This window comes from Ochotona princeps, chromosome 1 (assembly GCF_030435755.1).
Source record: "Ochotona princeps isolate mOchPri1 chromosome 1, mOchPri1.hap1, whole genome shotgun sequence".
In the NCBI taxonomy this organism is placed as follows: domain Eukaryota; kingdom Metazoa; phylum Chordata; class Mammalia; order Lagomorpha; family Ochotonidae; genus Ochotona; species Ochotona princeps.
In genome coordinates, this window is record NC_080832.1 from 8,169,439 (window position 1) to 8,183,156 (window position 13,718).

At 49.8% G+C, this 13,718-nt stretch overlaps 1 protein-coding gene across 2 annotated transcripts in view; it reads right to left on the bottom strand.

The window, feature by feature from the left end:
• ZDHHC14 (zinc finger DHHC-type palmitoyltransferase 14) overlaps window positions 1-13,718 on the bottom strand; it is a 238,030-nt gene that overhangs the window by 23,922 nt on the left and 200,390 nt on the right. For both annotated transcript variants that reach the window (XM_036494066.2, XM_004595450.3), the window contains exon 4: window positions 937-1,074. In XM_036494066.2, the coding sequence (XP_036349959.1) occupies window positions 937-1,074 (138 nt within the window). The remainder of the gene's footprint in view (window positions 1-936; window positions 1,075-13,718) is intronic.

Sequence of the window (13,718 nt, forward strand, 5' to 3'; positions counted from 1 at the left end):
CGCTTGTGGTGCGAGCACAGCTGCAAGGGGACAGTGGCCTTCACTCAGATTCTTCCAGAACCCTGTCAGAAAGGGGCTATGCCATTGCCAGTGGGGGGGTTACAGACCGGCAGCAAGACTGGTCTCTGCTGCTGCTGCTAACGGCTGTGATGGCCATTGGAGGGTCCAGTCTACAGTTCTAAGCCCATTAACCACTTCTCCATGCTCTCTACTACAGGAAGGTGCACAATTAGTGGATAAGAGGAATCCAGAACACAACCTTTAGAACGGAATGACACAGAGCCGTTTGCTTAGGCAAATGCCCATGAAAACCATTTAGACTCAGATCTGATGTTTAATGTAGCAGCTGCCTGTATGTGCGGTGTGGTGGGGGGAGGAGTTTAGCATATTCCAGCAGTTGATGGAACATTTCGTTAAGCACACATATTTAATCTGTGTAGATGTATGTGCAGGAAAACCCATCTTAACTCCCAGACACCTTTCTCTGAAAGAGGGCCGTTGTTCCTGCCTGACTAGTGCCACTCAAGATAGGTTACCCCTGTGGCTCACGGTCCCTGGGACACAGGGTAGAGAGGGGACCTCCTGCTCCCCTCCACCCCACCGCCCTGTGCACAAGTCCCAGGGGGTGTGTCAAGAAAGGAGTTAGCTGAGCGAAACCTGGTCCAGGTGTGACCCTGGACAATAATGCTGCTGCTGGGGGAGGGTGAGGAGGTGATGAGGGGGAGAGGGATGGGAGGTGAAAAGGGATGGGAGTGAGAAGTGAAGCCGGGCGGGGTTGGAAGTGAGGTGTCGGGGAGGAGGGAGAAAGAAGATGGGAGGGAGAGAGGAGAGGAAAGAGAGAAAGCCCGAAATGATCAAACTCTTAAACCAAACTTAAATCAGAAAAGCAGTCAGGCCAATGGTTACGTACGAAATCTGATTTCGCAGCATACTTACGAATAATGACGTGGGTGATAACGAATGCAAATATAAAGACTGTCAGAAAAGACAGGGATAAAATAAACATATAAAAAAATCTGTAGTTTCTTTTCCCCACACAGTTGCCTACCCAGGGACAGTGGTGATCAAACCGTTCTGAAACGAGACAAAGAGAAAGTGGTGGTCAGTTACGATGTGTTCACTGAGCCCGAGGGAAACCCCTCCTGCCCACCAGTGCCCTGCACTCCAGCCAAACGGTGCCCAGCCGTGGGCTTCCTGGAAACCAGCACGGCCAGGATTAACATCCGGGCATTCCAAGAACATAATTATTCAGGAACCAAGAAACTAAAAGGAGGTTGTCATTTTTCTCAAAGGCTAAGTTAAAAAGATAGGAAGGAGACAGATTCTCATTACAATCAAGAAGATAAACCATTCCCTCTTTCCTTGTGGCCATGGAACAACCGTCTCTTGGGCCGGGGCCGGGGCCACAGGATGGTGAGGGCTGAGTGGGCTGTGGTTGGGCATGATGCTGCTGGCACGACCAGTGGCCACAGGGAGCTCATGGGGGCGGTGGGGGCAGACCTGGGACACACAGAGGGACACTCTGCTCTCCTGTCCCCAAATATGAGTCTATTCATCACACGTAGTACTGCAGGTTTCCAAACATTGTCAGTAGGAGAACAACGCTGTTGTCCCATTTTGCATGCTGGCAAAACTGCAGCTTAGGCGTAGGGGGATGGGAGACTGGTAGCACGGGGCCCGCCAGCTCAGGGGCAATGCCTCCTGAGGGGCTGTATGTGTCCTGCGTGATGGGCAGAAATGCTGGGCACATGACTCAGTTTTGCCCTTTTCATTTCCTCTCTCGTCTGCCTCTGCATGCTTGCAAACATGAGATGTGACTACACAAATAAACACTAGATAAGTCAGGCCAGGTAGTCACTTCCACGACCCTTAGCTCACACACCCAAACCACCCGTCCTGGGTTTGACAGCCAATGCAAGCTTGCTCCTTTACTTTTTATTATTTCTGTAAGATTAGTTTTTATTCGAAAGGCAGAATTACAGAGAGAAGAAAAGACAAAGAGAGAGAGAGAGATCTTCCATCCATTGGTTCACTCCCCAAATGGCTGTGATGGCTGGAGCTGAGCCAATCTGAATTCAGGAGCCAGGAATTTCTTCCAGGTCTTCCGTACAGGTGCAGGGTCCCAATTCTTTGGGCCATCCTCCACTGCAGAGGACATGAGAGGGATTTTAGAGCTTGCTGGGCTGGGGAGCAATTACTATTGATGTGGTCAGGGGAACTACAGGTTAACCTGTGTTGCCCACCCCCACAGAGCTAAAAAAAAGGAATCCCTGAATAAAACCTCCTTCACCAGGGTAGGGAGAGAGGATGAACTGAAGGGGTGCAGAGGCACAACATGAGTAACACAGGTGTTGACAGACTTTCAAGGTCATGTTCATGTCTCAAAGGAATCCATGGGCACCAAGCAATTACCACGCAGCAGTGCAGGATGCTCAATGGCAACGGGCACGTTCACCCTGGCGGGTGGCCATGCAGGTGGGTGTGGCTATATGGGGGCTCTGTGTCCTTGCAACTGCACTGTGACCCCACCACTGCTTTAGATAACAAAGTAGGGGCCAGTGCTGTGGTATATCCAGTAAAGTTGCTGCCTGCAGTGCAGGCATCCCACATAGGTGCTAATTAATGTCCGGCTGCTCCACTGCCAATCCAGCTCCCTGCTTATGGGAAAGCAGTGGAACATGGCCCAAGTGTTTGGGTCTCTGCACACATGTAGGAAAGCTGGAAGAAACTCCTGACTCCTATCTTCAGACTGGCCAGCTCTGGCCATGTGGCCATCTAGGGAATGAACCAGTGGATGGAATTCTCTCTCTCATTCTCTCTCAGTAACTTGGCCTTTCAAATAAATAAATCTTAAAAGAGAAAACCATCTTAAAAGAGATACCAGCAGCAGAGCAGACTTCAAGTCCCCGTGTCACTAATCTGTGTGATGAGACGCCTATGCCAACGGCAGAAAGGGAAAGCAAATTGGAACCAGTTGGATTCATCCAGGACTCTGAGGAACTGCACTGGCTGTTTGCGCCTGCTCGGCCAGTATCCCAGGCAGGCACCCCGCCCCCCCACCCGGTTCTCCCTTCAGCACCACGTCTCTAACCAACAGGAAGTCCTGCGGGCCCTACCCCAGCAACCTCGGAGACCATCTTACTTATTTCTTCCTTGCCTTTGTCCGCCATCCTTGTCTAAGTCTAACACACATCTGTCAAAAGCCTGAATGAGTCCTCCCACTTCCAGGACATCCACACGAATCAGTCATTCTCTGGTCGTTCTCACAGCCCTGGGGTTTGCCTGGCTCATCCCATCAAGCAAAGAAACCTTCTCATTGCCATTTGTAGACTTAAGAGTGACCACTCTCCCTGGTGGCTTGGTGACCTGCTGGGGGCATTGGAAAATGCTGGCAGAAGACACGATTTTTTAAAAAAGATTTAGTTATTTATTATTGGAAAGTCAGATATACAGAGAGGAGGAGAGACACAGAGAAACATCTTCCATCCAATGATTCGCTCCCCAAGTGGTCGCAATGACCAGAGCTAAACTGATACAGAGCCAGGAACCAGGGACCTGTTCCAGGTCTCCCACATGGGTGCAGGGTCCCAGGGCTTTGGGTCATACTCTACTGCTTTCTCAGGCCACAAGTAGGGAGCTGGATGGGAAGCAAGGCGGCCGGGATAAGAACTGGCACCAATATGGGATCCCATCGTATGCCAGGCAAGGACCTTAGCAGCTAGGCTACTGCGCCAGGCCCAGAAGATATGTTTTTAAGATTTACTTATTCATTTATTTGAAAGGCAAATTAAACACACACACACACACACACACACACACACACACACACACACACACACATTATCTTACTGGTTCACTCCCTCTAAATGGCCACAACAGCCTGGACTGGATCAAACAGATGCCAGGAGCCAGGAACCCCACCCGGGTCTCCCACACAGCTAATAGGGACCCAGCCACTTGGGCAATCCTCTGCTGCGTCCCGATGTACTTCAGCAGGAAGTAGGATTGGAAATGGAGGACCCAGAGGTCAGACCTGCAGACCAGGATGGCAGCACTGCTGCTATGACCTCTGACATGCCAACCAAGGAGAAATCAGGCTCTGTGACATTTGAATGTGTTCTGAGGCTGCTGAGGCTGGCAGAGGCTGGCCAGGAGTCACAGATCTGACCAGCACGTATTAAGCCACTTGGCTGAGGTGGGGCTGATTCTATCCAAAGCATCATGGGAGACAGAAACGTTACGGTGGGAGTGGGGTGTAGAAGTCACCTACCCTTAGGTCCTAAACAGGCAGAGACAGGTCCATGAAAATGGTCAGTGGGAACTTAACTCAGGAAATACAGCTATGTGCTGTTTAGCTATCCAGAAGCTGAAAGTTGCAGTAAAAATAACACTCCTCATTAAAGAAAGCTAGCAGGCATTGGGAATCCGTTACACTGTTGCAGTCTTTGTTTTTGAGCAACTTGAGGGATGGTTACTTCCCCATTCTATGGACAGAACCGGCTAAGCAAGGCCAGGACTCCCGTCCCTGGCAGCCAGTTCTGCAAACTTGAGCTGACCTCTAACTTCTGACAAACTTAAGCTGGGCCACTCCACAGGTCCAAGGAAGGCTTAATTTCTGGGAGAGGTGATGTGTGAGGGAGGGGAAAACGCTTAAATATTAGGAGTGGCAGAGGATGTATTAAAATTGGACAGAGACAGAAAAATCCACTGAAAATGGAAGTTGCTTTCAAAGATTACTGAGGAAAGAGATTAAAGACTTGAAAAAAAGTGCCAAGCATTAGAAATATCTTCAGGAGCAGAATTCATATACAAATAAAACCACATGGAAAGCTTGCCTTGGGGGCCCACCCAGAATTGTGTATAGGGTCAGGGGCTCTAGGTTGGTTGGGGAATTAATCCTCTTCTTCTTCTTTTTTAAAAGATTTATTTATTTTTGAGAAAGTAAGATATACAGAGAGGAGGAGAGACAGAGAGAAAGATCTTCTGTCTGGTGATTCGTTCCCCAAGCAGCCGCAACAGCTGGAGCTGTGCCGATCCAAAGCCGGGAGCCAGGAGCCTCTTCTGGATCTCCCACGCGGGTGCAGTGTCCCAAGGCTCTGGGTCATCCTTGATTGCTTTCCCAGGCCACAAGCAGGGAGCTGGATGGGAAGCGAGACTGCCGAGATTAGAACCGGCACCCATAGGGGATTCTGGCGCGTTCCAGGTGAGGACTTTAGCCACTAGGCCACAGTGCTGGGCACTAATCCTGGCTTCTTCTCCAGGGTCTTCAGAACCATGTGAAATAATATATGGTGTTGTGCAATAGAAGGTTAGAACTTCTGATTTAGGGGGTGGTGTTGTGGTGCAGCATATTGAGATGCTGCCTGCAATGCCAGCATCCCATATGAGCACTAGTTCAAGTCCTGGCTACTCCATTTCCCATGCAGCTCCCTGCCAAGTTGCCTGCAGAAGATGGTCTGTGTGTTTGGGTCCCTGTCGCCATGTGGAAGACCAAGAGGGAGTTCCAGGCTCCTGGCTCTGCCCTGGCTCACTGTGGCCACTTGGAGAATGAAACACAGATTGAAGATCTGTTTCTCCTCTTTCTGTAACTCTTTCAAATAAATAAACAACTCTTAAAAAAAAAAAACCCTTCTAATTAAAATACTAATTGCATTTAAACAAAGTGAAGGCACACCAGTTAACCACTGCCTGCAACTGCTGGCAATCCTATATGAGTACTAGGTGTAGGCTGTGTGCTCCGCTTCTGCTGCGGCTTCCTGCTAACGCACCCGGGAAGGCAGCAAGGAGCAGCAAAGGCAGCAAGCACCATCAGAGACCAAGATGGAGTCCCAGGCTTCTGGCTTCAGCTTGACCCAGTCCTGGCTGCTGCCACCTTTTAGGGAGTGAACCAATAAACGCAAGATCTGTGTCTCCCTCTCTGCTTTTTCAATTAAATGAAATAAATCTTTAAGTTAAACAGTTTTACACATTTGAAGTGGAAGATTATTTCAGACCTCAGATCTTTTTGTTTTACTTCCAAAATAAGAAAAATTTGGCTCTGTGAAGGATTTTCTGCCTTTTTTTTTTTTAACAAGGAGGAGAGCTGAGACACAGTGGTGCATATTGTTTCCTAGCCTGTACAATCCCCACATAATTCATGCGACAAACTGCAAACATTCGAACATTAGCTAGAGTATTCCTAAGTCCTTAGACACTAAGTAACTCAGGCTGCTCTAAGTCTTTCCTAAGTTCTAACAGCTTTGCTACTGTGTTCAGCGACTAAGATTTCCTACAAGCAACACCAAGTGTCTTAATCCATCCCCTTCTCCTGATTTTTTCCAAGCTTTATATCCCACCTTGCTCTGTGTGTGTCAGGCACTGGATACAGCTTTCTAAGTGCATTGTTCTGTTAAATTCTCATGAAACCCAATGAGTTCAGGCTAAGAAAACTGCAGATGGGGGTGGGGCTTAGTGCAGTGGTTAAGGTACTTGGGACACCTGAATCCTAGTCTGAGTGCCCGGGTTCTGGTCCTGGCCCTGCCCTAGATCCCAGCTTCCTGCTAATGTGCTCCCTGGGACGCGGCAGCCTGGGGTTCTTGGCTAGCAGCACCTCCACTCTTCCAGTGGCTCCAGGTAGGGAGTGGGTCACTTCTGGTGCTACCACAGCACAGAGTCCTGAAGCCAAGGCTCCCAATGAGAGCCCCATGGGTGCTGGCGATTGGTGGGCTTCCTTCACCAACTCTCATCTTTGCTTCCATTCAAGTGTAGCAGCTAGCTCTATGTCTGAGTTACACACATGGAACTTTCTCACAGTATTTCCTCTTTCCAAACGGGCCACTGCTTTAGATCGATAGATGATAGATACATAGATAGATAGATAGATAGATAGATAGATAGATAGAGAATGTTCACTGTAGCAATTCCAGCAGATTCCAGTTAAGTTCCTATGTGTGTGATGATGGGTGTTGAAAGGACACTGACTGAATCAGATGCCTGAACACTGGCTTTGCCTTTGGAGTGATATAAACCAGACAGATTCTCCGGCCTCTGCAAGTTGGCCACAGAAGAAAAGGTTCTCTCCAACTCAAACACTATGATTTGGTGGCCAAAAGACACTTTGAAAGAGTTGAAATTGAGGGACTGGCATTGTGGTGCCTCGGGTTAAACATCTGCCATGCATTCTACATGGGCACCAGATCAAGTTCGAGCTATTGTGCTTCCAACCAGCTCCATGCTAGTGGGCCTGGGAAAGCAGCAGAAGATGGCTCGAATGTTGGGGCCCTGCACTCACGTAGGAGACCCACCTGGGCGTTAGAGGCTCCTGGTTTTGGTCTGGCTCAGCCCCAGCCTCAGCTGCTGCGCCCATGTGGGGAGTGAACCAGTGGATGGAAGATCTCTTTCTCTGTCTTACCCCCTCTCTCTCTAACTCCACACTTCAAATAAATCTTTAAACATACTCCTTCTCTCTTTCCCTCTCTCCCTCCCTCTCTCTCTCTCTCTCGCACACACAAAGAGAGAGAGAGAGAGAGAGAGAGAGAGAGAGAGAGAGAGATAGAGAGAGAGAACTGAAGTGGATTGTGCCTTCCCTACCCCAGTGGGCAAGCACAGATCACAGCAGCCGAAACAAGAAGTGGTGGGCAGCGTCGGGGGAGGCCCAGAGGTAGCAGGTGTCCCCGAAGCATTCACCTGCCAGCAGGCTCCAGATAGGGTGGCCTGGCTTTGGTCACTTGTTCTTATCAAGCAGGCAAGCACCCTGTCGCCATCAGCAGACCCGTACCTATACCACCCGCCACAGGCAACAGTCTTCCCAATGTGCCACCGGTCACATCAATAAAAACTAGGAGCAGCTTCTTTGGAAGCTAACAGGGATGGCCAGGTAGCAACAGGGCAGTGGGAGGTCCACTGTGGGCCATGAGTGAGCCCTGCATACATATGTGTACACACACACATTTTTTCCAACTTTTAGGGGATGTTTCGTGATGCAAACCACCCTAAACCCAGGTGGAGATAGCGTTGTACGGGTCGGTGCTGCCACCTGAAGCATGGTCATCCGATACGGAAGCCGATTTGAGTCTTGGCTGCCCTACTTCCAACCAGTTCCCTGCTAATGTGCCTGGAAATGCTGCAGATGAAAGTCCAATTCCTTGAGCCTCTCCCAAGCCATGTGAGAGACCTGGGTGAAGGCCCTGGCTCCTGACTTTGGTCTGGCCAGCCCTGGCTACTGCGGCCATTTGAGTAAAACAGCAGACGGAAGTTCTTCCTTTCTGTCTCTCCCTCTCTGTGTAACTCTGTCTTTCAAATAAGATAATTACTTTTTTTTTTTTTTAATAAAGACAGTGTTGCAAATATTTCACTCTCCTGGGAGGTTTAAATTTAACTACAAGCAAGGGTTCGTTTTTTTTGTTCAGGAGCATAAAGGGATGGGAGGGAATGAAGTCTCAACGATGTTTCAACAGCTGTTCCTAAGGGCTCTGTTTACCCAGTGAGCAGCTGTGCAGCGCTTCCCCAGCAGCGCCCTCTGAGCTCCCTTCTTCCCAAAGAAAATGATAAACAAACACCCTCTATGGACAGCAGAGCTCCCCAGGGTGCCAGGCTCCAGCAGCCGACTGGTGCGGGGTGGAGATGGGGTGCCTGGCCTGCCCACTGTAGGAAGCTGAGTGAGCTGCACATCTGCATTGGGTTTGGTAGAGGAATAAATGTGAGGTGCCTTGCTTTTTAAAAACAGTTTGGAAAAAAATGGTATTCTTGAAAGACAATTAGCACAACCCTCAAAAGGGGTGGAGAGATGATGTGACTTCATTTTACCTACTACTTAGTCCTATTTATTTATTTAAGTTTTTATTGGAAAATCAGACACACAGAGAAGAGGAGATACGAGAGGAACATCTTCTGTATGTTGATTCACTCCCCAAGTGAGCGCAACAGCTGCATCTGTGCCAATCCAAAGCCAGGAGCTAGGAGCCTCTTCTGGGTCTCCCACACGGGTGCAGGGTCCTAAAGCTTTGGGCTGTCCTCAACTGCTTTCCTAAGCCACAAGCAGGGAGTTGGATGGGAAGTGGGGCCACTGGGACATGAACCGGCACCCCTATGGGATCCTAGTGTATGCAAGGTGAGGACTTAAGCCGCTAGGCTTCTGTGACAGGCCCAGTTCCCTTTATTTTAAAGAGTCTTATTTTTCAACAATGGGAGGGTCTAAACAAGATGTGCCAGGGGTTCTTCAGTTGTTTTACATGCCCTGGACTCAGCATGCTGAATCCAATAAACACTCGAGATGGTACAAAAGCGATTTACAGTGAAGAAACATTGTTGTGATTTGGTGAGCAGGTGCGGGCTTACTTATTCACTCACCAACAAGCTCCATCATGTAACCATCATGTAAGCCATCTCAGAGGGGTTACAAACAGATGTGCTGGTGTCTGCGTGGGCCCTGGCCACGGCCAAGGGGTGACAATGGATTCCGGAGATGTACTGTCAATCGTCCCAGAGGAAGGAAATACAATTTCATGTTGACAGCAGTGAAATGAAGATCCCATGGCTTTTATTCCCTTCCAAGTTCAAGGGCTCTCCCTGGATTCCAGCTATAGCACCCAGGCCAGGAGCAACTCTAAAAGTGAGCTTCTTGTACCGAGCTGTGGCACAGTGGGCTCCAGCAGACCTTGACCGTCGCCTTCTCCCCTCCCTGCCCGCAAAGGCTGATATATCTGTCCTTCACCACCCTCTTTCTGCCACCGCGCACCCAGTCCCAGGCCTGTGCCCACGCAAGCCTCTCTGCCAGTAGACGCCAACTGTCAGAGACAACAGCCACTGCGCTGCAGGCCTGGGGCATGGAGCGACAACCTCTGTCACTTGTTAACAATCTTCCACTTCTTCCTGCTGCCCACTCACCATCATGCCAGGGCTGAGTGCCCTTCTGCTCCGAGCCTGTGGTTTACCCAGGGGGCGGAACACGTCTGGGTGTGGCTGTGTCCCTGCCGTCTCAGCATGTGGTGGTTCTACCACCAAATGGCCCCGAGTGCCACAAAGGCCTCACGGACACGTCAGAAGCCACACACAACAGCAACTTGCTTCCATGGATTCATTTCACATGTTCCAGCAAACAGGTCATAATTGCAGGTCACAGCATGCTGCAGGAATGTCAGCATTTTTTCCCTTTGCCTAAAAGCATACTCCTTCTAATTCAGTTAGTTCTTTTAAAAAAATACTATTCAGCCTTTTTGAAAATAAAACTGCACCAACTTCCAACAAACCAGATTACGTTCATAGCTCTTTTTACGTTTCATAGCTTTCAAAACCAAAGTACTCCTCATCAAAGCTTCCAGCCTTTGCAGCCCAACTTCTACAGAGTGGGTGGGCACATGCGAGGCATGAAGCCAGTAACAGCCAGCGGGAAGCAGCTAGATCCGCTAATGGGGCCACAAGTAACAGCTTCAGGGCTGGTACATCTCTGCCTTGGCTTCTAACCCCCAAATCCACCCCGCAGGCCTGCTGTGGTTCTAGGGGGTGCGACTCCACAGCACATGTGGGTGACTGTGCTGGAGAGCCCCCGATAAACTAGCTGAGCCTCCACATCTCCCCACTTGCCCTGCCCACAGCCCGTGCGTGCCAACATTCCCAGCCCCACTGACGAGCACACACTTAGCTCTGCTCCCATCTGCAAGGATGGGCCCTAAACATTTAGGAGATGCTGTGATGCACACCATGGGGTCCAGAGAGCCCCAGGAAGAACAGGGCCCTGAGGTAGCTGCTGTACCTTCGGCCTGGGTCTAAGAATCCAATGTGAGCAGGTGCCTGAGCTGGAATGAGCATCTGGAGTGAAGCTCATTTGTTTCCCTAGGGTGGTCCCAGGAGACCCAGGGGCAGATGAGAAAAACAAATGTTGTTTGCTAAAAGCCAATGAGCACTTTTTTTTTAAAGATTGACTTATTAGTTTGCAAAGCAGAGTGACACAAGAGAGACAAACACCAAGACAGAGAGCTCTTCCACCTGCTGGTTTACTCCTCAAATGGCGGCAACAGGCTGAAATTGGGAGCCAGGAACACTGCTCTCTCACACAGGAGCTAGGGACCCAAGCACCTGGGCCATCCCTTGCTACCTTCCCGGGTCCCAGGTGCATTATCACGAAGCTGCCTAGGAGGTCGGCAGACCCATAAAAATGCCGGGTTGAGTTTCTGCTGCTCTGCCTCTCCTTGCTAATGCTCCTGGGAAAGTAGTAGAAGAGGGCTCAAGTGCTTGGGCTCTTGCACCCACATGGAAATCCAGGCAAAGCTCTTGGTTCCTGACCCAGCTCCAATGGCTGCGGTCATTTGAGGAGTGAACCAGTAGACAGAAGATCTCTCTCTGTCTCTCCCTCTTTTTGTAGCTCTGCCTTTCAAATATATGTACAAAGAAATAGGGACTGGATAAAATCATAGTCACGTCCCATTGGTTGACATCAGCTGTCATTTTCTAAGTGCCCTTAAACCCTCAGGACTGCAAGTAGATGTGACAAGAGAAACCCTCCAGTTGGCCTTCAGCTAAAAGAGCGCATGGTTCCATTTATTCGTCCAGAGCCAGGTAAGGCACCTGTATCGGCTGGACTGAGGCACACAGGGCCCAGCCCTGGGTGGGAGAGGGTGCAGACAGGACTGGTGGCCAGACACCACAACTCGGATTTTGATGACATGTTGTTTACTTAAGCTATTGCTTAAACCACAACAAAAAGGATAAAACTGCAGACAGAGGCAAAATTGGCCCGCTGGCATGAAGCGGGCCTGGCATCTCTCCTGAGAGAGTAGAGACTGGTACCACTGTGGCAGGAGACTCTGCAGGCACTCCCATAGGGAGTACACAGCAACGCATCCCAGACGCCTTCCTCCCCGCTCGCCAACATGGCCCACTTTGAGCTGCTGCGCTCCCCTGGGTCTCTGCTTGTCTACCCAGGGCACCCAGCCTCCCATGGTCTGCCTCCTCCTCCTGGGGTTCTGAGGCTCAGCGTAGGAACTGGCAAGTGCAGGCTCTCCCAGCCCCTGCTACCACTGGACCCGCTGTTGCTGCATCACTGCAGACCCTAACGGCCTGCTGACAGCAACAGTGGGGTCTAATGATGCCTTGGGAGAGTTGTGGGAATAAAGAAATGGACAATGATGCCATCATGTACACATTCCACACACAGAGGTGCGTGGCGTCAGCCCTGAGGTCACTGTCCCGAGCTCATCGTGGGGCATTGGGGACTTCCTGGGATCGCACAGCTGTGATTTCTTGTGCTGCCCCCAGCGGGACTTCCCTCTGCTGCCCGTGTGACCTTGGAATGGACAGGCAGTGCTCTCATGACTTGGCCCTGCCTCGGACTGTACCACACATTCACATACATTTCAGGCCACGCATGTTGATTTCAGTGGTGAGTTTTAACAGGCATGGGGTGCACTGTTTGAGTGCACCTATTGGGCAGTGCTAAACCCACTACCTCCAGAAGCCAGGGTTAGTGTTTAGTGGTACCGTTGTTACTGGTGTTCTTCTCATATACAGAGAATCAACACATTGGTTTCTTTCATTTTAATAACTACATGTTCACCCTTTTCTTTTTCTTGTTTTAATCATACTAATTAGAAAAGATGTTAAATACTGAAGTGAGAGAGGACATCACACTTGTTCCTAACATTAATGGGATTCACTTCAGTGTTTTACAAGAAAAGTTAGATTTTTCTTTGTGCTTTTTAAAAATTATGACGCTTGTTTTTATTTGTGAGGCAGTCACAGAGGGGAGAGACAGAGGTCTTTTAATTGCTGCTTCACTGCCCAAACGGCCATAGAAGAGCTGGAAACCTGGAGTTCCATCTGCGTCTCCTGCATGGAACCCAAGCACTGGGGCCATCTTGTGCTGCTTTCACAGCTACAGTGGTGGGGAGCTGGATCGACATGGAGCAGCCGGGTCACAGGCAGCAGCTCACTGCAGCAGGCTCCTTACTTTGGGTCTGTTGCAATGGCTGCATTGTTTATTCCCTTACAAGTGCTGGTATCCCATATGGGCACTGGTTTGCATCCGAATGCTGTACTTCCCAACCAGCTAGCTCCCTGCTTGTGGCCTGGGAAAGCAGTAGAGGATGGCCCAAAGCCTTGGGACCTGGAAAAAGCTCCTGGCTCCTGGCTTCAGATCAGCTAAGTTCTGGCCATTCTGGTCATTGTGGCCATTTGGGGAGTGAACAGTGGCTCAAAGGTCTTTTGCTCTGTAAATCTGACTTTCCAATAAAAACAAATAAATCTTTAAAAAGATACTTATTTATTCATTTGTTAATTCATTTGAAAAGCAGAGTGATAAAGGGAGGGAGGGAGAGAGGAAGAGAGAGAGAAACTTCTATTGGTTGCTTTATTCGTCAAATGGTTGTCAGGAGCCTGGACTTCCATCTGGTCCGTCCCATGGTTGCCAAGGGTCCAGGTTTCTGGGACACCTTCCATTACTTCCCTAGGGGCATTAGCAGGCAGCTGGATGGGAAGCTGAGCAGCTGGGAATCCCACCAGGTACTCTGATGCAGGGTGGGATCATCCAGCTCGTTGTGAATGTCCCAGGGAGGCAGCAGGTGGCAGTCCAACTTCTTGGGCCCCGATCACCCATAAGACAGAGTTCTGGGTCTCTGGCTCCACCAGACGTTGCTGTGGATATTTGAGGAGTGATGGAAGATCTTTCTCTATATCCCTCTGTCTTTTAAATAAATGAATAAATAAATGTTTTTAGAACACTGCATTTCTGGAATATGCCCTTCTAG